The sequence below is a fragment of the Hyla sarda genome, chromosome 2 (genome assembly GCF_029499605.1).
Source record: "Hyla sarda isolate aHylSar1 chromosome 2, aHylSar1.hap1, whole genome shotgun sequence".
Lineage (NCBI taxonomy): Eukaryota > Metazoa > Chordata > Amphibia > Anura > Hylidae > Hyla > Hyla sarda.
Genome location: NC_079190.1, coordinates 466,855,453 through 466,882,163, shown reverse-complemented (window position 1 = coordinate 466,882,163; position 26,711 = coordinate 466,855,453). Strand labels below are relative to the sequence as shown.

Below are 26,711 nucleotides of genomic sequence, written 5' to 3'. Positions count from 1 at the left end.
CAATGTTTTAAGCCCCACTGCAACCTGGGAAAACCTGAGACAAAAAAATAAACCTTGGGGGGAAAAAAATCACAGACCACTATTAGGAGTCTGATGGGTGGTTCTTTACAACGATTGTATGTAAAGTCATATAACTGCTGTCAGTCATGAATTACAACTGTCCGCTGGACTCCTATGGCCGGAGTGAGCAGGGATTTAGATCGATAAACTACACGTTCTACTGATATACAGATGAAACTTGAAAAATTTTAATATCATGCAAAAGTTTATTTATTTCAGTAATGCAACTCGTCTACGAAAGGAAGCATGAAGTGCTCCAAAATCTCTTGGTAGACTGATGCGTTGACCCTGGACTTAAAGGGGTATTCCTGGCAGAAACATTTTATCCCCTATCCAAAGGGCCCCCCCACAAACTCCCTGCAGCACCCGCATTCTGCGGGTGCTGCGTCTCCAGTTTTGGAAGCATCCGGGTTTCCGGGACTGGGGACGTGACGTCACGCCACGCCCCCTCCATTCATGTCTATGGGAGAGGGCGAGACTGCCATCATGCCCTCTCCCATAGACGTGAATGGAGGGGGCGTGGCGGATGTCACGTCCCCAGTCCTGGAAACCTAAAGGAATGTGGGTCCTGCAGGGAGATCGAGGGGGGCGGGGGGATTGGTCCCATCCTTTTGGATAGGGTATAAAATGTTTTTGCTCGGAATACCCCTTTAATAAAGCACAGAGGATCAACACCAGCAAATGACATGGCTCCCCAAATCATATCATATTTTGGGGTTTTCATGAGCTGCAAGCCATAATATCACAATTATGACAAATCACGGCTTGAACTATCTTGCTTTGCATGGAACGAGTCTCTCATATATTAGTTTCACCTTTTAAGTTGCATTTCTGAAATAAATGCACTTCTGTGTGATATTCTAATTTATTGAGTTTCACCTGTTTATATCGGTCTTCTCAGCTCCTCCTGCTTTATAACACGATTCCTACAGATAATACGACAGTTTTAAATGTTGTTTATACTGCACTGGGTGCTCCAGTTAATGTAAACCTAAAACAATTGGTAGAATTGATGTTTTTTGAAAGGGGTGTCTGTGATTTTTTAAATTTTTTAATATTTTGCTGAGATGTGTTGAACTAAAGTTTAAAAAAAGCCATACTCTCCTACCCTGTTTCCTGCAGCTCTTTGTCTGATTGTCTCCCGATCCCTGCTCATCACTGCTACTTCCTTAACTTCAACAAGATCTGCCTGCTTAGTAGGGATCGACCGATATTGATTTTTTTTTTTTAGGGCCGATACCGATAATTTGTGACTTTTCAGGCCGATAGTCGATAACTTTTATACCGATATTCCGTCAACAGGAAGTAGTAGTGATGAGCAGGGAGCGGAGGATGTATGACTGAGATCTGTGGTGGATCAGAGTAAGTGAGTATTGCTTTATTATTTTTTTTTTTTTTCCACCCTCGCCTAAATATAAAAATTCCTATCTCTGTACAACCCCCTTCATTACATTATTTGTACCCCAAAATGGAGGCAAAAAAAATACAACTCTTCCAGCAAAAAACAAGCCCTCAAAAGAACCAGAACGTTTGTAAAGGCCCAAAGTGTTAGGCTAAGTTCACATCTGTGTTGGAGGCTCTATTTGTGGCCTCCTCCACAGATTTCTTTAAAATAACCGGAAAAAAAAAAAGCAACAAAAATTTAATTAGCACAATTTTCCCCCCTCTGGTTACACTCCAGTAAAATGACGGACACAGTGGGGTCTGTCAGTCTCTGTTGGTCGGGCAGCGACTGTCTGGCTGTTTTTTTTTTTGTTTGTTTTTTTTTTAGTTTTTTTTTAATTTTACTCCAGATAAATATGATGAATGGAAAAGCGAACGAAGCCTCCGCACAGTGTATGATTCTTAGAGTCCAACGTATAATTCATAGACAAAACTTATTTGTAACACCCCAGCCCCCTGCTCTAACAAAGATAGCTGCATGTACCTGCACAAAGCCGACGTCACTTATTGTGACCCGGGATAATTAAGTGCATATTGACAATTTTGCAATTTAATTTATTGATTTCACAATTAAATAATAAAATGTAAAATGATTGACAGTCTTTTGTTCCTTCAGACCAGAGGTTTGCTTCTTTCCCTACATCTCAATGATGGGTCAGCGATCCTTAAGCAGGTTACCGTGCAGTTACTTAACATCTACATGTGTCCGGTGGGGCCTATTGATAAATACTATTAATCTTGTTTAGCCAGGTTTTCCTCCATAATTAAAATTGATTGTTTTGTTGTACAGATTTCCCGATATTCGATGGCCATGAATTCCTTTGCTCGTAGGTGTCGGCTCTGTGCCGAGCAGGAGAACCTATTTATGTTTACTGCAATCTGCCTGGAAAATATACTTAAGGTGTAAAAAGAATATTATGTAATATGAATTTAAGACATCAATTAGGCAAAGAGCAGAGACCATGCAAAATGCATGTCTGTCACTTACTAAACTGCCAGGCTGGGAAAAGAAGAAAGGAAAGACAAAATTATTTCCAAGCATTAATTTTAAATATTTTCAGCCTGAGGAGAAATCACTAGGTCTTCTCTGTCTCCTTTATCCATATCAATAGGGAAACATTAGCCAAACAAGTATTAACTCTCAAGTTTGTTAGGTGCGGTCCTGTGTGTTGTTGCTGTGTGAACCAGCAGGGGATTGCTTGCTTTTCTGTGTGCACCCCCACATATTATTGTGCTGTTGCAGTGCGAGTCCCAAGTGGTGTCGTGCTGTTGAAAAAACGCCATTTTGTAATTTTTGAGGGCTTCCGTTTCTACACAGTACATTTTTCGGTAAAAGTGACACCTTATCTTTATTCTGTAGGTCCATACGGTTAAAATGACACTCTACTTATATAGGTTTGATTTTGTCGTACTTCTGGAAAAGATCATAACTACATGCAGGAAAATGTATACGTTTAAAATTGTCATCTTCTGACCCCTATAACTTTTTTTTTTTGTTCCGCGTACGGGGCGGTATGAGGACTCATTTTGCGCCGTGATCTGAAATTTTTAGCGGTACCATGTTTGTATTGATAGGACTTATCAATTTTTCATGATCTAAAAAGTAACCAAAAATACACTATTTTGGACTTTGGAATTTTTTTTTGCGCGTATGCCATTGACTGCGCGGTTTAATTAATTATATATTTTTATAATTCAGACATTTCCGCATGCGGCGATACCACGTAACATTAACAAAATAACATTAATGCTTATGCATAATTATAAAACTACATCCCTTCCCCTTATCCCCTTACACCCTTCCCTTCAATTCCCTGGTTGGACTTGATGGACGTATGTATTTTTTCAACCATACTAACTATGTAACTATATGTTTATTTTTATTTACACAGTTTTTTTTATTTATTTATTTTTTAATGGGAAAAGGGGGGTGATTCAAACTTTTATTTTATTAAATGATCTATTCACTTTTTTTCACCTTTTTTTTTTTTTGCAGTGTTATAGCTCTCAGCGGCTATAACACTGCACACACTGATCTTTTACATTGATCATTGGTTTCTCATAGGAAACCATTGATCAATAATTCTGACGCTTGACTGCTCATGCCTGGATCTCAGGCAATGAGCAGTCATTCGGCGATCGAACACCAGGAGGCAAGGTAAGGGACCCTCCTGCTGTCTCACAGCTGTTCAGGATGCCGCGATTTCGCCGCGGCAATCCCGAACAGCCCCCTTGACCTAACTGGCAATGATTTACTTTCACTATAGACGCGGCGTTCAACTTTCAACGCCGCGTCTAAAGGGTTGATAGCGCAGGGCACCGTGATTAGTGCCATGCACTTTTAGCCATGGGTCCCAGCCGTTGTTAGAGGCCGGGCCCGACCCGCTATAACGCCGTGGCCCCGCATTATAGAACGGGAGCGGACTCATGACGTACCGGTACGTCATGGGTCCTTAAGGGGTTAATTATTTGCAATAGTCCCAGTTGTAGTTTCTATTAGTTACCATAAAGCTGTGGGTATTATAGGACCATGTCTTTTTGGTGTTTAATACTTTCTTCTTTGTTCTGGTTTCAGATCTCAGTGAGTGGTACTGTACCAAATCCGTGCTGGCCCTTGTGGATGGAGAGCTTTGGGATATGTACAAACCTCTGACTAAATCGTGCAGTATACAGTTTCTGACCTTCAAGGATGAAGATCCAGAGGAAGTAAATAAGGTCAGTGTCCATTCTGTAATCCACAGCAGTGCCTTAAATATTATGGATAATGTTTTGCAAAACATAGTGATATACCCATCTACGGATTGTGTTTGGCTTTGTAGCATTGCACCACTGAAGTACGGTAAATAGGGCTAAGCTGTAATGCCACACTAAACTTGTGGGTAGGTATGACACCAGGCTGTGTTCACACCACGTTTTGTAACTACGGTTCCCGAATATGGTTGGGAGGAGGGAGCGGGGCTTAATTGCGGCCGTATAGGCGCCGTATTTAATGCATGTCTATGAGCCGACCGGAGTGAACCGCAGCCTCCGGTCGGCTGCGTTTTCGGCCGTATGCGGTTTCCCAACCACAGGCAAAAACATGGTCGACCGCGTTTTTGCCTGCCGTCGGGAAACCGCATACGGCTGAAGACGAAGCAGACCGGAGGCTGCGGTTCACTCCGGTCGGCTCATAGACATGCATTAAATACGGTTCCCCTATATGGCTGAGTGCGGGCGCCGTGATTAAGCCCCGCCCCCCCTCCTCCCAGCCGTATACGGGAACCGTAAGTACAAAACGTGGAGTGAACCCAGCCTAAGGAAGAAAACAGCCATATTCTTTCTGTCCATGAGGGGTTGTCCAGCGCTGCAAAAATTGTTAAAGGCTTAGTACTAAATTAAAGAAGCACTCCGGGAAATTTTTCTTTGCTTATATATTGTAACTTAAGTTATTAGAGAATAAGGACTCCTCTGCATTTGTAGGGAGGGGGCGAAGTCTTATCACTGCAGTTTTCCATTACCGGGCTATACTCCAGCAGACACACTGACTCATAAGAGGGATGGGATCAGTTCAAACTATGTGCAGTTTTGATGCATTTTTCTATTTTCTAATGACCTGCAATGAGCAGTCTTTCGGCGATCGGACACCAGGAGGCAAGGTAAGGGACCCCCCTGCTGTCTCACAGCTGTTCAGGATGCCGCGATTTCGCCGGGCATGTTACAGCCGGGCATTCACTGTGATCATGTTACAGCCGGGCATTCACTGTGATCATGTTACAGCCGGGCATTCACTGTGATCATGTTACAGCCGGGCATTCACTGTGATCATGTTACAGCCGGGCATTCACTGTGATCATGTTACAGCCGGGCATTCACTGTGATCAAAGCTCCTGTGCCAGTAATATCACTATGTTAGACATGAACAGCATTTATATCTCCTGCTTATGAGGTACATATACCTGATATGTCAGGAGGGGGTTAAAGGGGTATTCCAGGATTTTTTTTTCTTTAGCCTTTAAGCCCATGGTGCCAAGTTATAAGTTATATTAATCTTCTTCTATTACCTCTATGTGCTGCTCTGTCCTGTTTTCATGCACAGGACACACACCTGGACATGCTATTGTGCAAGTCTTTTTATTTTACTGTTGTCTCTGACCTTTCCCAGCATTCTATGCAGCCATAGATAAGATTTTATAAGTCACATGGTCTTCAGGGGGGCATGTGGCTATGCTGCAGTGGATGGGGGGGATAGCATTACCTCATTCCTTTTTACCCTGCCGTCCACCCACAATTTCTTGTTCTCTGTGCATTCAGTGGCTTCATTTCTTCTAAAAATCTATTTATACAGCGTCAATGAGTGTAGAGGCATGGCCCGTGGTCTGCAATGTCCCAGGGCCATAACGCCTCTTTCCTCTGACGTCACACCTGTTGAATGATGCCAGCAGCAGTCCTGTGTATTGCCTGTTCATGCACCTTCAGTAAGGCGTTTCCAGCACCTGCTATTCACTTCCTGTTTGCTCCTCTGCTTGTGGCATTGCTCAGCACAAGGCAGCATGCTGTAAACACAACTTATTCTTCCCTAAATCTCTTAATATAGATGTATCTTTGTATGACTAGGAGAGTGTTGTAGCTGTAGAGGCTGGTCAGAGACTTCATTTAGGGGCAGAGCTTGAGCTTATAGACCTAATCCCACCATGCCTCCTGGGAGAGGAGGATGAGTGGAAGAGCTGCTGAGACAACACCACACTGACAGTGAGAGGACTTCACAACTTCCTGTCAGAGGTAAATCTCGCAAGCATGCTGAAGCCAGTACAGTTTGTGATAAACACTATATTACTAAGTTATATGTCTTGGGGTGATAGTCTTATTTAATACAATTTTCTGAAACCAAAATGCCCCTTAAAATGTATTAGGAAGATGCCTCAAGTCATTTCTGCTGCTTGTTTCTGGTTGGGTTGATGTTAAGCTCTCTACTTGAAGAATGCAAGGTCTTTCATTTGGGTTATTAGGTTTCTAAATGTTATTGGCATAATCCCTTTCTGTCTATGTAAGGCTCAGGAATCATGTGCTGTGGAAACACAAGCCTTAAACAGTCACGTTCCGGCTTTCGGAGAACATTTCTCATCACCTAATCTAGAAACACAAAGGCTTCCATCAAGATCAATAGGGCTAACTGGTATCTGATCCATACGAAACACATGACCTTTCCCCCCCTCGCTATGATCAATACAACAGGAAAATTGACAGCGATCAGCTTTAATATTTCAGCACAAATCCTCTCTTCAGACAAGTCTCCCTTTGTGTTATTTATTTAATAGGAACTCCTCCAGCCATTGTATGATCAAATACGGCATGTCTCGTGTGGTTACAGGGTTGTGATATAGTTCTGTTTACTAATAGAAGCGCAACGCGTCGGCGGAAATAACTGATCGCCCTTACTTACAAATTATCAGTAAAACTCACTGTGTCTGAATGAAGAGCGCATCTTAATCACCGAGATACCAACCAGGCTTGTAAGGTGGTAATATACTGTAATGGCGAATGTGCGTGTCCCCAGCAGCTTCTAGTCAATGATCAGAGGGCGCAATTTAGGAATAAAATCCCTGCATTTTGTATACTAATAAGCCTACATTCTTCTAGTATTATGGCTATGAATTTGTACTTGGGTTACACTCCCTGATTTTACCCAGGATCCTGCTGTTCTGTCTTTGTAAGTTACATAGAAGAGAAGTTCTGCATTTGGCATTCAGAAGGCTCTGAAAAGTAAAAGCTATGCAGACAGTGGCTCCAAGGGCTGTTTTGCATAGAATCATAGGAGGGTAAGGGTCCATTTATCCTACAGAATTTCCAAGTCACCACTTCAAAAAAAAAAAATGAAAGGAAAACTATTTATCCTCTATCCAAAGCATAAAGGATAAGTGTGTGATCGCTCCAAGTGGTCGGACCCCCCCCCCCCACAATATCTTGCACACAGTGATCTTTATGCGCTCTAAAAACAGCAGGACTGGGAGACTGGGGAGGTGAATAAAGGTTAATCTTTTTAATTTTTTTAATTTTAAGGTGGTACTCTGCCCACAAACATCTTATCCCATGGGTCCCACTGCTGTGACCTCCCGCGATCTTCGTGCAGCACCCGGCATTCTGAATAGTTAAGAGCGCTGAGTTTCTGTGGCCGGAGACGTCATGCCACGCCCCCTCCATTAATGTTTATGGGAAGGGGCGTGACTTCTCCGGCCGCGGAAACCCCACAATCAGACATCTCTTATCCAGAGGAAATTCTTTTTAAATTTCTTTTCTGTCTGACCACACTGCTCTCTTCTGCTCTGGACTGTTCCTGACACGGACAGAGGTGTTAGCAGAGAGCACTGTGGTCAGACTGGAAAAAACTACACAACTTCCTCTGGAGCATGCAGCAGCTGATGAGTACTGGAAAGATTAAGATTTTTATATAGAGGTTATTTACAAATCTGTTTAACTTTTTGCCACCAGTTGATATAAAAAAAAAATGTTTTCCACCAGAGTACCCCTTTAAAGGGGTTCTCCGCTTTAGACAATGCTCACTTATTAGAAGAATTAGTGTTCTGCTGCAGGAGTTCCCATTGACCAGCTGAAGTCTATGGTGAAAACCTGGCTGTGAGTGTTCTGTGTCCCTGCAGGGCCGTCTTGGGATAATGGGGATTTACACAGTGACAGGAACCGGAGCAAGGGGGCCCCTCCTCTGTATAAACTCATAACTCCCCAGAAGGGGAACAATGGGCCTCCAAAATCTGATAATCCCTATAAACATGTCATGCATCTAAGAGCAATTTTGACCATGTTTCCCTGATTGAAAATGGTGAAGGAAATAATCATTAATTATGAAATAACGTAACTGAAAGGATATGGTTCCATTCACAGCCATTATTTGTTTTATTATTCCAATGCTTCTTAAATGGAAAATGACAAAGCCCTTCTGAAAGTTCTTATTAAAATGTGTGTACATAGGTCTGATGCAGAGTTCCCATGGCAACAGACTGCATACAAACCCTATGTAGTCTGATCCTGTAATTACTTTTTTTTCTTGTGTCCCACTAATGCACGCTAGACAAACAGGATGACAGACTGTTACCACAGAGACATCTGCATCTACAGCTTCTATGTAGATGTATAACAATAGCATATTTTATATAACCACTTAGGGACCCAGGGCGTACCTGTACGCCTGTGGGAATTTCTGTCCCCGCTGGGCAGGGACCAGACGGGTATTCCTGCTGAAAGCATTCAGCGGGCATCCTGTGACAATGCCCAGGGTGGTCCTTAGACCTCCCCATGTCGGTGATCGCCACAACTGATGATGAGTCCACCAGAAGGCGGCGGAGATGCCGCCAGACGAGGCCACACCCCCCCATGAAAGGGACCCAGTCGCCGACACTAGTACGAGCGTCCATGCCGCTTGTAGGAGTCCGACCACCCCGACAAGCGTACCGGAGCCCCCTTCCGGTGAACCTGTCTGGAGACCCCCAGAGGGTTATCAGCCACAGATTCCGGAGTTTGTTGGCGACTCAGGAATCCTGATTGACATGGCCGGATACACTGATATAGACTATTTTAGATATTTTTTCAGTGACGACTTTGTCAATCTGATGGTGGAGCAGACGAACCTCTACGCACACCAGTTCATCGCCCACCACCCTGATTCAATTTTGGCTAGGTCCAATGAATGGTACGCCATTGATGCAGCCGAAATGAGGGCATTTTGGGGCCTCATGCTGCATATGGGCCTGGTCAAAAAGCCAAGTGTCAGACAGTACTGGAGTGGGGACGTCCTCTACTAGACACTGCTTTACATTATGGTCATAACATGGAAGCGGTTCGTGGCCATTCGGAAATGCCTCCATTACACTGAAAATGCGGCATGTACCCCCCCCAAAATAAATTTTGTAGGCCTATGTACCCTTTAGGGAGCTCTCGGTAGATGAGTCTCTATTCCAGTTTTAAGGGGAGACTCATCTTCCGCCACTATATTCCCTCAAAGCGGGCGCGGTATGGCGTGAAACTCTACAAACTTTTGTGAGAGTACCTCCGGGTACACTTACAAGTTTAGAGTATATGAGGGACGAGATTCCCATATTGAACCCCCAGAATGTCCCCCCCCCCCCCCTCTGGGTGTTAGCGGGAAAATCGTTTGGGACCTTGTGCACCCATTGCTGGATAAGGGTTACCACCTTTACACCTTTACATGGATAACTGTACGACAAAATGGCGCACAATGATATTTATTTTTTTCCGTTTCGCTGTAGATTTTGGGGTAAAATGACTGATGTCATTACAAAGTAGAATTGGTGGCACAAAAAATAAGCATCATATGGATTTTTAGGTGCAAATTAAGTGTTATGAGGGAGGAAAAAACTAAAATGCAAAAACTGAAAAACCCTCCGTCCTTAAGGGGTTAATGCTTAAATTGACAGTGGTCAGATTGGCAAAAAATGCCCGGGTCCTTAAGGTGAAAATGGGCTGGGTCCTTAAGGGGTTAAGATCCTTTTCAGATTTGCTTGTTTTACTATTTTGATGCATTGAAGCTATAGAAATGTTTATTTCTAAAATTGTCCATCCTGTTGAATACTGTGCAGATCATTACTGCCTGGAGGATTACAAGTTACATCTTATGATAACCCGGGAAAGGTCATTCTAGGTTTATAATACACTGACCTAAGGGACCGCTGTTAATGTTTTATTTCTTTTCAGTTTATTGCACGATGTGGCTGTTTTGCAGCAGGGCTTCTCCTGGGGAACTTCTACCAATTATTTTTTCAAAAGAGCAAAAAGGCTGAAAACAAGAAATATTCAATTCACAGGCTTCAGACGTTATCTGCCAAAATTAATTCAGGCCCTATACTACAAACTCCTGAGGAAACCCCTGAATGAATTTGGACTCCTGAGGAGACCCCTGAATTGCTTCAGAGACGCCCAGATTAATTCAGTCTCCCCCATGAGACGCCCCAAATGTGTTCAGTCTCTAAATGAAATAAAATTAAATAAATCATAAACCAGTACTTTATCCCCACCAATCCTCTCTTCAGCTTCTCTTGTCTTCGGGGGACCCTGTGTACTGATCCCTGAAGGTCCTAGTGTGGCAGAGGAACCTGTGTATGGACAGAGCATGAAACCTTGGTTGGGGTACACGATTTCACAATATAGAGGTGTCCTCCTTTATAATTACATCCCCCATCGTAAACTTATGAAAAAAAAATGTAACATGGATCCGGCAGTAAACCGATATATTTGCATTGATAATTGTGTTCTGGGTTTTAGGCTTACTGGCGTTCCTGTGCGGCCATACTTGGACACGTTTTGGAACAAGCTTTTAAGGATGACTACACAGTGACCCTCATCCGGGCTCCAGAAATACCAGGTCAGTTTCAGCTTTATGGTTACCTAATGAAAAACCGAACTACCTGAAATGTTCTATAGAAGACCCTTTTGGTGTACATGAAGGCTTAGACCAGTGTTTCCCAAGCAGGGTGCCACCAGCTGTTGCAAAACTACAACTCCCAGCATGCCTGGACAGCAAACGGCTGGGAGCTGTAGTTTTGAAACAGCTGGAGGCACCCTGCTTTGGAAACACTGGCTTAGACTTCTTCCATCTGTAACAGAAGCCTTGAAGATCTCCAGATTCCACCGCTAATCTTTGAATCCTGTTGACCTTAAACAGTGAACATGGCACATTCACCAGCCGCTTGACCCCCTTTAACCCCATAATGACGCAGGACGTAAATGTACATCCGGGTGCTGTGGTACTTAATGCACCAGGACGTACATTTATATCCTATACATTACCACGAGCATCAGAACGATGCTCGGGTCAAGGCGGGCAGGTCTCGGCTGCTGATAGCAGCCAGGGACCCGCCGGTAATGGCCGACATCCGCGATCGTGCGGATGTACGCCATTAACCCCTCAGATGCCGTGATCAATACAGATCACGGCATCTACAGCGCTGCGGTCACTAAAATGGATGATCGGATGGCCTGCACCGCTGCCGCGGGGATCCGATCATCCAGAACGGCAGACGGAGGTCCCCTCCCTCACCTGCCTCTGTTGTCTTCCATGGGTCTTCTGCTCTGGTCTTAGATCGAGCAGACCAGAGCAGAACATAGCCGATAACACTGATCAGTGCTATGCCCCATGCATAGCACTGAACAGTATTAGCAATCGAATGATTGCTATAAATAGTCCCCTATGGGGACTATTAAAGTGTAAAAAATAAAAAAAAAATTATAAAAGTTAAAAATAAAAGTAAAAAAAATTAGAAAAATTCCCTCCCCCAATAAAAATTTAAATTGTCTGTTTTTCCCATTTTACCCCCAGAAAGTGTAAAAAATTTTTTTTTTTTATAAACATATTTGGTATCGCCGCGTGTGTAAATATCCAAACTATTAAAATATACTGTTAATTATCCTATACATTGAACTGCGTGAACTTAAAAAAAAAAAAATCCCAAATTGCCGCTTTTTTTATAACATTTTATTCCAAATAAAATTGTTAAAAAATGTATTAAAAGATTTATATATATGCAATTGTGGTATAAATTTTTTTACAGATCACTGCGCAAAAAATGAGCCCTCATACTGCCGCTTATATGGAAAAATGAAAACGTTATAGGTCAGCAAATTAGAGAGATTTTAAGCGCACAAATTTGGTTAAAAAGTTAGATTTTTTTTTTAAAGCGGTATAATAATAGAAAAGTATGTAATCATGGGTATCATTTTAATTGTATTGACCCACAAAATAGAAAAGATGGCTATTTTACCATAAAGTGTACAGCATGATAACGAAACCTTGCAAAATTGCGGTTTTCTTATCAATTTCCCCACACAAATAGTATTTATTGGGGTTGCGCCATACATTTTATGGTAAAATTAGTGATGACATTATGAATGACAACTTGTCGTGCAAAAAACAAGGCCTCATACTAGTTTGTAGATGAAAATATAAGAGTTATGATTTTTAGAAGGCAAGGAGGAAAAAACGAAAACTTAAACATAAAATTGTCTGAGACCTTAAGGCCCAAATGGGCTGAGTCCTTAACCCCTTCCCGCTATAGGACGTATGCATACGTCCAATCATCCGACATGTTCGCGCATTTGGACGTATGCATACGCTCTAGCGATCTCCGGCACTTCCGCGGGCAGTGCAGGAGATCGGTGATAGGACCCGGCTTTTAATCACAACCGGAGTCCCACTGCAGCTGCCGGAGCCACGATCGTGCCGGTCCAGGCAGCATTATCCCCCTAGATGCCGTGATCAATCCTGATCACGGCATCTATGGTGTTGACAGGGGGAACCCTCTCCCCCTGCTCTCCAACGGTGGCGCCGCAATATGATCGCGGGTTGCCGTTGGTTGCTATTGCAGCAGGAGGTCAGATCATGACCTCCTGTATGCCTGCTACGGAAACCTGTGAGATCCAGCCAGAGGCTGGATCGCACAGGCTGTAGTGTCTGCACCTCATCAGGTTATACTGTGCTGCAGTACAAATGTGTTGCAGCATAGTATAACCTGTAAAAAATAAAATAAAAAGTTCTTCAATAAAAGTATGAAGTGTAAAAAAAAATGCCCCTTTCCCAATAAAAGCCCTGTATTGTCACCAAAAAAGATCAAAAACACAAATCATGTACATAATAAGTATTGCCACGTCCATAATGACCTGTACTATAAAACTTTAATGTAAATTATCCCGCACGGTGAACGCCATAAAAAAAAGCGGAATAAAAAAGATCAAACGGTAGCACGTAGCACAAAACTGAAACCAATAAAAAGTAGAGCTCATCCCGCAAAAAATAAGTCCTTACTCGATGGCGTTGGAAGAAAAATAAAAAAGTTACGGCAGTTGGAAAATGAATGGCAGAAAAATAATTTTGCTCAGAAAAGGAAAAAGAACATAGAAAGCCATATAAAATGGGAATCGCCATAATCGTACTGACCTACAGAATAAATATAACATCCATTTTACCGCACAGTGTACACCATAAAAAAGAAAACGCCAGAAATTTTCCAGTTTTTCACAATATTTTTGGGTTTTTCACAAAAAATGCTGCATGTGTCAACAAAAATGCACCACTTAAGTTATTACAAAAAGCATTCTGAAGTTATTACCATTTAAAGAGATACATGTCAAATTTAAAAAAAAAAAAGAGCCTGGTCATAGAGGTAAAAAATGGGTCCATCCTTAAGGGGTTAACCTGTTTGGGACGAAGGGCGTATGCATACGCCCTTGCTTCCTGGTATTTAAGGACGAAGGGCGTATCCATACGCCCGTAGGATTTTCAGTCACCGCCGGGCAGGGACCGGACCGACTGCTGATATCTGTCAGCAGGCACCCTGTGCAAATGCCCAGGGGGGTCATTAAACCCCCCCATGTCGGCGATTGGCGCAAATCGCAAGTGAATTCACACTTGCGATTTGCGCCGATTCCAGGTCATTACGGGTCTATGGTGACCCGGAATATAAAGGGGATCGCGGGTGTCTAAGACACCCACGATCCCCCTAAAGCGATAGGAGTGAGGTGCCACCCCTCCTATCCCTGCTATTGGTGGTCTAGACTCGACCACCAATAGCAGATCGGGGGCAGGGGGGTTTACTTTCGTTTTCCCCGTCCTGCCCACCCACAATAGATGGGCCAAAACGGGGAAAACAAAGAGGAGCGGCGCCGAAGATCACTTACCAGTCCGGAGGCAGCGGAGCGACGGCGATCGGCGACGGAGATCTGCGTGCGGCAGAAGAGGATGGCTCCCTGGATGCGACGGAAGCCGGTGAGTTGCCTAGCAACATCTAGAGGGCTACAGTCTAAGACCACTATAGTGGTCTCTAGACTGTAGCCCTCCAGATGTTGCAAAACTACAACTCCCAGCATGCCCAGACAGCTGTTTGCTGTGTGGGCATGCTGGAATTTGTAGTTTTGCAACAGCTGGAGGTCTACAGTATAGAGACCACTGCACAGTGATCTCTATACTGCCCTCTAGATCTTGCAAAACTACAACTCCTAGCATGCCCACACAGCTGTTTGCTGTCTGGGCATGCTTGGAGTTGTAGTTTGGAACATCTGGAGGTCCACAGTTTGGAGATCACTGTTCAGTGGTCTCTAAATTGTAGCACTCCAGATGTTTCAAAACTACAAATTCCAGCATGCCCACACAGCAAACAGCTGTCTCGGCATGCTGGGAGTTGTAGTTGCATACCTCCAGCTGTTGCATAACTACAATTTCCAGCATGTACTGATCACAGAAGGGCATGCTGGGAGATGTAGTTTTGCAACAGCTATAGGCACACTGGTTGGAAAATACTGAGTTAGGTAACAGAACCTAACTGAAGGTTTTCCAACCAGTGTGCCTCCAGCTGTTGCAAAACTACAACACCCAGCATGAACTGAGAGACCGTGCATTCTGGGCGTTGTCCTTTTGCAACAGCTGGAGGCACACTGGTTGGAAAACCTTCAGTTAGGTTCTGTTACCTAACTCAGTATTTTCCAACCAAACTGAAGGTTTTCCAACCAGTGTGCCTCCGGCTGTTGCAAAACTACAACTCCCAGCATGCACGGTCTGTCAGTACATGCTGAGAGTTGTAGTTTTGAAACAGCTGGAGGTTTGCACCCCCCATGTGAACGTACAGGGTACTTTCACACGGGCGGGTTTACAGTAAGTTTCCTGCTTCAAGTATGAGCTGCGGCAAATTTTTCACCGCAGCGCAAATTCCTAGCGGGAAACTCTGCGTAACCCGCCAGTGTGAATGTACCCTAACAACACTACACTACACTAACACCTAATAAAGAGTAAAACACTACATTTACACCCCCTTACACTGTCCCCCCCCCCCCCTAATAAAAATGAAAAACATATTGTACAGCAGTGTTTCCAAAATGGAGCCTCCAGCTGTTGCAAAACAACAACTCCCAGCATTTCCAGACAGCCACTGACTGTCCAGGCATGCTGGGAGTTTAGCAACAGCTGGAGGCACCCTGTTTGGGAATCACTTGTGTAGAATACCCCTATGTCCACCCCTATGCAATCCCTAATGTAGTCCTCAAATACGCATGGCGCTCTCTCACTTCAAAGCCCTGTCGTATTTAAAGGAAACAGTTTAGGGCCACATATGGGGTATTTCCGTACTCGGGAGAAATTTTGGGGGGCTTTTTCTCCTTTTACCCCTTATGAAAAGGAAAAGTTGGGGGCTACACCAGCTTGTTAGTGTAAAAAAAAAAAAAAATTTACACTAACATACTGGTGTTGCCCTTTACTTTTTATTTTCACAAGAGGTAAAAGAAAGAAAGAGACTCCCAAAATTTTTAACGCAATTTCTCCTGAGTACGGAAATACCCCATATGTGGGTGTAAAATGCTCTGCGGGTGCACAACAAGGCTCAGGAGTGAGAGCGCACTATGTACATTTGAGGCCTAAATTGGTGATTTGCACAGGGGTGGCTGATTTTACAGCGGTTCTGACATAAACCCAAAAAATAAATACCCAGATTTTGACCCCATTTTGGAAACTACACCCCTCACGTAATGTAATAAGGGGTACAGTGAGCATTTACGCCCCACAAGTGTCTGACAGATTTTTGGAACAGTGGTCCATGAAAATGAAAAATGAAATGTTTTTGTTTGCACAGTCCACTGTTCCAAAGATCTGTCAAACACCAGTGTGGTGTAAATGCTCACTGTACCCCTAATTACATTCCGTGAGGGGTGTATTTTCCAAAATGGGGTCACGTGGGGGGGGGGTCCACTGTTCTGGCACCACGGGGGGCTTTGTAAATGCACATGGCCCCCGACTTCCAGCGCTGTGGCCCCCCCACGATCTCCTGTTTAGAGCCCTGGCTCTCCTTCATAGCGGCGCATCACGACCTCTGCCCGAAGCGAGGGCCGCCACGCCCCCTCCATATATCTCTGTGGGAGAGCAGAAGGTAGCCGAACTGCTCTCTTGTAGAGAGATATGGAGGGGGTGTGACGGCCCCCGCTTCAGACGATCGCTGGGGGCCCACAGCATGTTCACCAAAGTAATAGATCGTGGGGGTTGGACTGCTGTGACCCCCTCGCGATCTCCTGAACAGGGAACCTTGCAGTCTGCTGGAAGGGGTGTTCCGACCCCTCCATGTATCCCATAGAGATTCATGGAGGGGGCGTTTGGTCGCAGCTTCATGCGGGGTCTGTAACGGCAGCTTCCGGCAGACTGCGGGGGCCCCTGTTTAGAGGAGCAGTGGTATAGTTGCCCTTAGCAACCAATCACATTGCTTCTTTCATTTTTCAGAGGCCTTTCTCCCCCTGTTTTTTTTTTTTTTTTTTTTTTAAAGCTCATTCCTGGACTCTGCTTGTCCCACGTTCCCAGAGAGCAGTGCATTGTGGGAACTCAGATGACGATTATAGTTAGAGCAGTGTTTCCCAACCTGTGTGCCTCCAGCTGTTGCAAAACTACAACTCCCAGCATGCCCAAACATACTGGGAGTTTTAGTTTTGCAACAGCTGGTTGGGAAACACTGCTGTAGTAGATTACCGTATATACTCGAGTATAAGCCGAGTTTTTCAGCACGATTTTTCGTGCTGAAAACACCCCCCTCGGCTTATACTCGAGTGAACTCCCCCACCCGCAGTGGTCTTCAACCTGCGGACCTCCAGAGGTTTCAAAACTACAACTCCCAGCAAGCCCGGGCAGCCATCGGCTGTCCGGGCTTGCTGGGAGTTGTAGTTTTGAAACCTCCGGAGGTCCGCAGGTTGAAGACCACTGCGGCCTTCGACATCATCCAGCCCCCTCTCACCCCCCTTTAGTTCTGAGTACTCACCTCCGCTCGGCGCTGGTCCGGTCCCGCAGGGCTGTCCGGAGAGGAGGTGGTCCGGTGGCATAGTGGTTCCGGGCTGCTATCTTCACCGGGGAGGCCTCTTCTAAGCGCTTCGGGCCCGGCCTCAGAATAGTCACGTTGCCTTGACAACGACGCAGAGGTGCGTTCATTGCCAACGTACTTCTGCGTCATTGTCAAGGCAACGCCTCTATTCCGGGCCGGAAGTGCGGAGAAGAGGCGCCCCTGGTGAAGATAGCAGCCCGGAACCACTATCCCACCGGACCACCTCCTCTCCGGACAGCCCTGCAGGACCGGACCAGCGCCGAGCGGAGGTGAGTACTCAGAACTAAAGGGGGTGAGAGGGGGCTGGATGATGTCGAAGGCCGCAGTGGTCTTCAACCTGCGGACCTCCGGAGGTTTCAAAACTACAACTCCCAGCAAGCCCGGACAGCCGATGGCTGCCCGGGCTTGCTGGGAGTTGTAGTTTTGAAACCTCTGGAGGTCCGCAGGTTGAAGACCACTGAGGGTGAATGATGAGAAGAGGATGATGAAGGGGGGGGGGGTGTGGGATGATGATGATGAAGGGGGGGGGATGTGTGGGATGATGACAAGGGGATGATGAAGGGGGGATGATAAGGGGATGATGAAGGGGGGATGTGTGGGATGATAAGGGGATGATGAAGGGGGGATGTGTGGGATGATGACAAGGGGATGATGAAGGGGGGATGTGTGGGATGATAAGGGGATGATGAAGGGGGGATGTGTGGGATGATGAAAAGGGGATGATGATGAGGATGTTAATGACGGGTCTGGATGATGACGGGGGGATGATGTATTTCCCACCCTAGGCTTATACTCGAGTCAATAACTTTTCCTGGGATTTTGGGTTGAAATTAGGGGTCTCGGCTTATACTCGGGTCGGCTTATACTCGAGTATATACGGTACATAGATGCAAAGTCTTGCCACCCACCCAACGCATTCAATAAGCCAACTTTATCCTGCATTTTACTTAAGCAATTCTTAGTATTGGGTACAAATCTACAAATAGGAAGAAAAAAGTAATTAAAAATAAAATTAAAAAAGCCAAGCAGACAATGGTGTGAAATAATATGTGAGGCGCTGCGCTGTGTTAATCAGTATGGTTATTACCGCATGTTAATGAAAACATGGAATCTAATGACTTGGTAATTATTAGGGTACTACGAGGTGGGCAGTGCCAGAGAAGGGAAATTACACATTGTGATTTCTCATTATGCCGCCCGTACCCAGCGCCTGTCATAATGAGACCGTCGCCGGCGCGCTTCACAATTAAACTTGCAGGATCTTTGTATATTTTCGTGTTGTGATATTTCCCTTCAGTAATTGTCACTTTTCATATTGTTGACATGATTGGGGTCACCAGCTTGTTCCTTCTGTGTTTTTTTTTTTTTTTTTATATTCTGTTTGACGTAGTGAGATTGTTCTCCCACCTATTATTACAGACTTCTGACTCCAGTATTGACAAGGCACAGCTGGCGTATTCAGTGTCTCGCTACGGTAATAATTGCTGTTTTGCGCTTCTTATAGGCAAGAGGGCTGACTAGTAGAACAGAGCAGTCTTTATATTTGGTGTGATATGTAATGCTTTCTGATTCAAATTATTATTTATTTTTTTATTCAAAAAATGCTTTATTGCAAAACTCAACATACACATTTAATCCGCCAGTGGTACACATAATAAGCAATGATTGTCATCGAGAGCACTGTACAGGGAAATAAGAATATTAAGGATACACATAAATCAGCAACTGTAAGGAATGGAGAACGCAAGAGGCCGAGCAGCGGCCTAAGCTCGGAGAATCGTAGTAGAGTACAATGCTCACGAAAGTTTACCAGCATTGACAAAGCGGACTGAGACTTAGCCCATTGTAAAGAGCGGAACTACATTGTGAAACACACACCAAAAAATAAAAAATAAATAAAATTTGTGTAAACCAGGGTGGGGTATAAACTAAAGGAGAACATGGGACACATGTAGGACACGTAAGGGGGAAGGGAAGAGAACAGAGAACGAGGTGAGGGACAAGGGGGGAGGCAGAGGGGGATGAAGAAGAGCAGAGAGAGAGAGAGCAGTTAAAGGAAAAGAGAAAAAGACTGCCACCAGTTGTGTGGGGACCTGTCAACGGTCGGAACCCACATCAAAGACCACACAGCCCCAGGACACCAAAGATAGGGCACAATACTCATGGGAGTCTAAAAACTCTGACCATGGCATCCAACGCAGCAGAAAGCGCTAAGAAGTTGAGGCAGCTTCTGCCATACATTCCTCCATTCCCTGAATAAAGAGCACTTTCTGAAGCCATTCAGTAACAGACGGTGGCTGCACCGACTTCCATTTCCTCCATTTCCATTACTCTACGCGCCCCCCTGAAAAGCTAACAAACCAAACCCTTACATAGAGATTTTACCTGGCCAGGTAGCATAGATAATAAAACAACCTGAGGAGAACACTGGATGGTGACTCCTGTCACTCTAGTAACAATGTGTAAAACCTCCGACCAAAAAGTAAGGAGGAGAGGACAATCAAGCCATATATGGGACATAGTCCCGCCAGCTGAGCTACACCTCCAGCACACATCGGGAAGTAACGGTGCAGTAAAGACTGCACACAGTACCACCGAGATAGTACTTTATAATTTGTTTAAAACATAGGCCATTGTCCAGGCCTGCGAGTCCAATGTTCAGCCCTGCTCCTGAGACCACCCAGCCTGGTGGGCCGGCGGCGACTGCAACATTGCATAAATCACTGATACTAGGTGGCCTGGGGGACTGAAGTCCAGACACACAGATCTTCATCGGGCTCCCCCCCCCTTTTGAGTCTAACGTCTGTTTTCAAGTACTAATAAAAGTCAGCTGGGTATATTGCCATAATTGTGCAGGGTAGGAGGACTGCCCTGTACGACCTCCGCCACGGATTTCAGGGAGCAAGAGTGGAGAACATAGGAGAAAACAAATACTGCGCCCTTAGATCTACCCAAATAAGAGCCCGCCAACCCACCTGGGGAGAAGTCAGGATTATCACGGATTGGTGTTAAGGGACAAGTGGTGTGCAGGAGACTAGCTCTGTCAAAAGAGGGATTACATACCCGCAGCATGACCTGTGCTTTTAACGGGAGACGGGCTATACGTGTGGCAGTACAGTACGTCACACGCGTCCAAGGGAGCAACGTGAGCGGGGACAGCAGGGTCTCCAAACGCACCCAAAGCTTCCACCGAGAGTGATGGAACCAGTCCACGACACGAGTGGCCACTGCTGAGCTGTAATAAAGGTATGGGTCAGGGAGAGCTAACCCCCCCCCCCCCTGCCTTGGGACTCGTCAGGGGACGACAAGCCATACGATGACCCGAAGAACCCCACATATATTTAGTGAACAATTTTTTGCAAGGGCCTGGGAAAACGTACGTGGGAGGAGTACAGATACGGTCTGGAAAAGATAAGTCGCGGTAAGAGATTCATTTTAATAATATTCACCCTCCCAATCCACGAGAAGTCTCATCTGTCCCATTTAGTCAAGTCAGTCGAAAAGGAGGAGAGTAGAGGACCAAAGTTCAAGTCATATATCCGTGAGAGGTCGTCCGGTTCCTGAATCCCCAAATACCGAAAGGACGAAGAACTGCCTATGAAGGGAGGAGACCCCCAGGGAGACATCAAGGGCAACACTCGTAGTGAGATTGAGCTTATAATTACTATACCTACTGTACTCGTCTATAAGCGAGAGGAGGGCCAGCAAACTGCAGTCAAGGTTAGTAATGTAGAGCAGGAGATTGTCCATGAATGCAGCACATTTAACCCTGAATCTGTAGCCCCTTAACCTCTTCAAATTGTCGGATAGCCTGCAGCAGGTGCTCTTTAACCATTGCAGATGGTTATGGGGAAGGACCGGGCCCCATTAATCCGAACTCTTGCCTGGGGTTGAGTATACAGTGCAAGGATACACTGTAACATCATCGGGCTCAAACCCAAGTGAGAGAGAACCCCCTGCAGGAAGACCCAGGCCAACCTGTCGAAAGCCTTCTCGGCATCGAGTGACAGCAATATACAGGTTACATGAGACACCTGGACATGATCAGAGAGAGTCTTCAGGGTATTATCCCGAGCTTCTCTAGCAGGGACGAAACCCAATTGATCAGGGTGGATTAGGGTCTTCAGCAGGGGGGTCAATCTGAGTGCCAAAAGTTTATCATACAACTTAAGGTCCACATTAATGAGGGATTTTGGACGATAACCTTGACATAGGTTAGGATCCTTCCCCTCCTTAGGTATAACCGTTATGAAACCTTGGAGAAAGGATGGCAGGAAGGGAGATGTGTCAGAGATAGCATTAAAGGCCACAAGGAGGCACGGTGACAGTTCAATATTAAGGAGTTTATGAAATGGTAGCCGTCTGGGCCAGGGGCTTTACGAAAGGGCAAGGCGGAAATAGCAGACGATAATTCTTCTAATGTGAACGGTGGTTCCAGATCCTGAAGAGACTGTGACAAGAGTGGGTAATGCAGCCTTTTGTAGATAGGCTAAAAGTTTCGAAGAACACCCAGGCGAGCCAGCTGAGGGTGAGCTCAGCCCGTATAGGTATGCACAGTATGTCCTGAAGCTATCTAATATCTGGGAAGTGAATTGTACCAACTCCCCCCTAGGTGACTTGATGGAGGGGACCTGTAGGGCAGCACTCTTATCCCTGAGGGCCCTGGCTAAAAGTCTCCGCACCCTGTTTTCACATTCAAATGTCATTCTAGAACAAATCTGACTGTACCCGTTATATTTTTTGTCAATACGGACCTGTACCTCCCTCTTCACCTTGAGCAGGTCACGTAAGACCTTTTCTGAGAGAATAGATTTATGTAGAGACTGAAGAGAATGCAACTCAGAGAGCAAGTCCCGTAATATTTGGGACGCCGCACGCTTAAGTCAGGCACCATGTTTAATCAGAATGCCGCGGAGCACGCATTTCAGCACCTGACACTGAGGAGAAGTGGAGTCGCTCACGTGATTCGACACAAAATAAGATATCGCTGCTTTCAGATCTGCTAAACAAAGGGAATCAGAGAGGAGCGATTCATTAAGTCTCCACGTAAATTACCTTCTCGGACCACTCGGTAGTGATATGTCACAATAAACCGGAGCATGGTCAGAGAATACTATAGAACCAGTGGAGGTGGAGAGTACCTGAGGGAGAAGACAGTGAATGACATACATATAATCAAGGACAAGGACAAAAAGAACAAGAACAGCAGAAGAAACAGTACGTCTGCAAAAAACACTGAGACAAATCGCACTGGGCTATTGACAGGCAGGTACACCCTACGTGCGTGAAAATAAAATGTATAGTCATGTGTGTCCTGGTGAGTCGGTCTCCACGGGTCAGACAGATGCATGTTAACAAGAAGGTGACAAATCTTATTCAACTGCGTGAAGGACAAGGCGGAGGAACAGTCTAAGGAGAGAAGCAAAGTAACATTAAAATCCCCACACACCACCACCATGCCCTGTGAAAAAAAATGGCAACACATCTAATGCATTCTGTTAAAAAAAAGACAACTGACCATGGTTTGGAGCGTAGATATTAGCTATAATATAGGTCCTCCCCTGTATAGAGCAGGTGACAAAAACATAGGAACTTCCTCGTCTACCTTGGAGTCTAGAACCTGGACCGGAAGAGAGTTGTGAAACAGAATGATTACTACTGTGGTACCAAGTGGGGTAATATCTATTTTGGAAAACAGCGGCACGGTCTCTAAGAAAGTGAGTCTCCTGGAAACATGATATGGAAGGCCTCTGTTTATGCATGGAATACAAGATCTTTGCTCTCTTCTCAGGGACATTGAAACCCTGAACATTCAAGGATGCAACCTTAAGCGACGCCATAAGACTATGCAGCCGCTGAACTTAGAGTAGAGCCTGTCCACTGAGAAAAGCAAAGAATCCGCAACCACAAGAACAAATCGGTGGCAAGGTATAGAGAGCAAGACTTAGTAGGGGGAAGGGGAAGGGAGGAACCGGGGAGGGGAGGAGTGGAGAGAGGAGGGAAAGAGGTAGAGTGACAAAGAGACAATGGACAAGGACACAAAAAGAACAAGAACAGCAGAACAAACAGTACGTCTGCAAAAAACACTGAGACAAATCGCACTGGGCTGGTGACAGGCAGGTATGCTACCCTGCCCTGACCTATTGGGGGGTGGGTGAAGTAGAAAGGTAAGAGACTGAGAAAAAAGTAAAAACCTGGAAATAGTAGCTCCGATGCCAAGCACCGGCAAGGAGGGGGAGTTAGGGGGAAAAAAAGATAACGAGAAGAAAGGGGACAGGAAATGCTCCACCAAGCAGGGCGTAGAACTGAGAAATAAGGGAGGCATCAGGAGTAAAAGAGAGAGTGAAAAGGAGAAGAGGACTGAACCAGCTGAAAAGAGGAAGGGAGACAGTGGCAATGAGGCAGGCAACAAATCACAGAAAAGAGGACATGAGAAGGACCCTCAATGTCAGCGATCCCTCGATCCACCAAGGCAGTCATCCGATCCTGAGCGTCTACGAGAGCGGGAGCGTTGAGGCCGCAGAGCGAACCGATCAGACTGGGAAGGTCTCATCCTGGGTTGTTGCAGCTGTAAGGAAGAAAATAGATCTGCTAGCAGTTCTTCCCCACCTGGAAGTGTCATAGGAGCAAGTCCGAAAGTCTGGAGAAATTGAGGGAGGTTCTCCAATGAGCTGAGAGTGGGGGATTTCTCTTGATGGTGAGCATAAAGGGCAAATGGAAAATCCAAATGGTAGAGGGTGTGGTGAGGCTGCAGTTCATGGAGCAGTGGTTTCAAGGATGCACGGAGGCGAAGGGTATGTCTCGATAAATCCGGGAACAGTTGAAGCTTGGCGCCATTAAAGTCGATCACTGGGAGTACCCTGAGGAAGTTGCTTTTAGCAAAGGAACACATGGGGTCTGGTAAAGCACGGGTTTTTATACATCCTTATCAGCATGCATGTGTCTCTTAGTTAGACACTGGGTATTTATGCTTTCTATCTGATGCACTTTACATTTACTCTGCTAGTATCTGCCTACATGCCAGTTTACCTATTGGCACCATTTATCTATTAGGTTGTTAGGGGATACCTCAGCTTTGTTTGTATACTTTTATTTCTTTTTGTACTTGTCATTTACCCTGCCATGTGGTAATGTAATTTATTGATTATATACCTTTTTCTCCCTGCTCCAGGGGGAGAGCGTCTGCCCCCCAGTGTCCCGGTTATAGGGCATCTTTTTATGGGATTTTATCTTGTTTTTTGTATGTGATGGCTATTTAATAAAATATATTTGTTTGTACTAATTCAGGAATTAAGACATTAATTTGTTTGGGTGTGCATACTAATTGCAGTTGTGGCCTCTTTTCTTGTTTTGATAATTTACAACATAACTAGGCATTAAAGCCAATCCAGAATTGTAGTTACTAATCGATACCCAGTTTGCTTTGTGCAACTGAGGGGGGTAATGTTTCTCCTTGGGAGAGATTCTGGCTTGACTATCAAGTCCCAAATATCTTCTTAGGCTCTAAAGGGATCAAGCATTAACTTGCAGTGATGCTATTTCCAATAGGCGGCTCTAGAGACCATGCATCTAGAGGGAGCTCCTTTTGCATATCTTTTTTTTTCTCAGTGGAGCATGCAAACCTAAAAGCCGTTTAAGTACCTTTTGAAAACATTACCCCCTCCGTTGATTAACGGCCACAAGTTTTTGCTGTGAAGCGTTTTGCAAAAATGAATCTCCTGCTAGAAGCTGGGAAAAAAAACAAAACCCTACACTTACCTAGCCCTGGTCCCCTGCAGCTCCTGCTTCATCCTTAATCTTTTGCTTTAGACATGAGTGCTCGTTGCAGGACCTGCAGGTTGAGCCAATTACTGGCCGCAACATTGTACAATGTTAGGTTGAATGACAGGTTCTGTACCAACACTTGGGACATTTAATGGACATAGCCGGGAGCTACAGGACAGTGGGGCTGGCTAACCCATTAATCATTTTGCAAGTTTTGTGGAATTTCTGGGGTGGAATATCAGCCTCTGAAATTCTGTAGCAGCCAAAGGCTGTACAGACATGATAGGAGTTGTAGTTTTGCAACAGCCGGAGACGCACTGTTTGGAAGACACGGAGATAGTTGGTAAGTTCTTCTCCTAGGAAAACTCTCTTATAAAAGTGCCAGTCAGCTCTCGTATACCTGCGACAGAAACACAGGCTTTCCGTGAAGATAGTTTAGTCTAAACAAGAAAAAAACACAAAAAACTTTTAATCCTTGAAGTCTCATGCAGCGAAGTCTGTTTTGTATCCGTGTAATGAAAACAATAAACAGCACGTTATTAAGAATTGATGAAATCTCCGACGCCAATGCAGAATTATGGAACGAAACGCCATACATTATTAAGTAATGGCAGATTTACGAGCATGAGAAGGAACTTGCGACAGTGCCAGCTTCGCCTGCCATCCCCACGAGATGGATCTTTTTTTTTTTTTTCGTTAGGGGTGTAGTAGTGCCACGTGCGAGAGATGATCAAGGTGTTTCAGATCATTTAACATGTGCTGCCTTACTCCCTCCGTAGAGAAAAAAAAGTGCTGTCTGTAAATACACTTCAGACTTCACAGGAGAGCCGGAGATTAAAGCAGAAGTCCTCGGTAATTTAGGTTTGTGTGTTGTGATATTATGTTTGATATCTGTCGTCTTACCGGGGATGTTATTAAGACAAGAAAGGAGAAAGCCTTTCTCTTACAAATCTTACTCTTCTAGAAGTGTGGGGGTGTCACGCTGTCATGTGTTTTTCAGCCTTTCTTTCCAATTTTTTTTTTTTTTTGCCAGAAGAATGGCGAAGAGAACAAAAGCGCTACCAGACACCTTTTAGGATGATCATTAAAGGGGTATTCCGGGATTTTTGGTTCTTTTTTATTTAAGATGTGGCAGCATAGTCTAGTTACTAATATCCTTCACTTAACTGTGTTTTGTGACTGGTATAGAATTTCTTTGTCTTTTTTTATTTTTATTTTTTCTCCTGGAAGTTCATTTTCTGTAGCATACAAAATGAGTGTTGTCTCGGACCTTTCCCAGTTTGCTATGCAGCCTGAGACAATAACTCACAAGTCAGGTGCTGAAAAGGGGCTTGACTCCTTCTTTTACCAATTTACCATTTTACGTTTTGTACAGACTAGTTTCAGGCCATAAGGCGAGAGTCACACCACAACCACTACACCTGAAAGGGTTAGAAATTATCATCTCTATACGCTAGTACCTGGTCTTTGTTAGGTAGGACATCTTAGTTTGCCCACAGTCCTGAATGGCAAATCTGCTCAATATTGCTGCTATTTGGGAAAGGGCTGAGCAGTGGGTTGGAAATGGCTAAATAGAATTCTTAAAGCATACCTGTAATATTA

General features: G+C 44.8%; 1 protein-coding gene across 1 annotated transcript in view; it reads left to right on the top strand.

Moving 5' to 3' along the window:
* Positions 1-26,711, top strand: part of MRPL39 (mitochondrial ribosomal protein L39) — a 111,182-nt gene that overhangs the window by 26,018 nt on the left and 58,453 nt on the right. The window contains exons 3-4 of the mRNA XM_056559438.1: positions 4,079-4,218; positions 10,771-10,870. Coding sequence (XP_056415413.1) covers positions 4,079-4,218; positions 10,771-10,870 — 240 coding nt within the window. The remainder of the gene's footprint in view (positions 1-4,078; positions 4,219-10,770; positions 10,871-26,711) is intronic.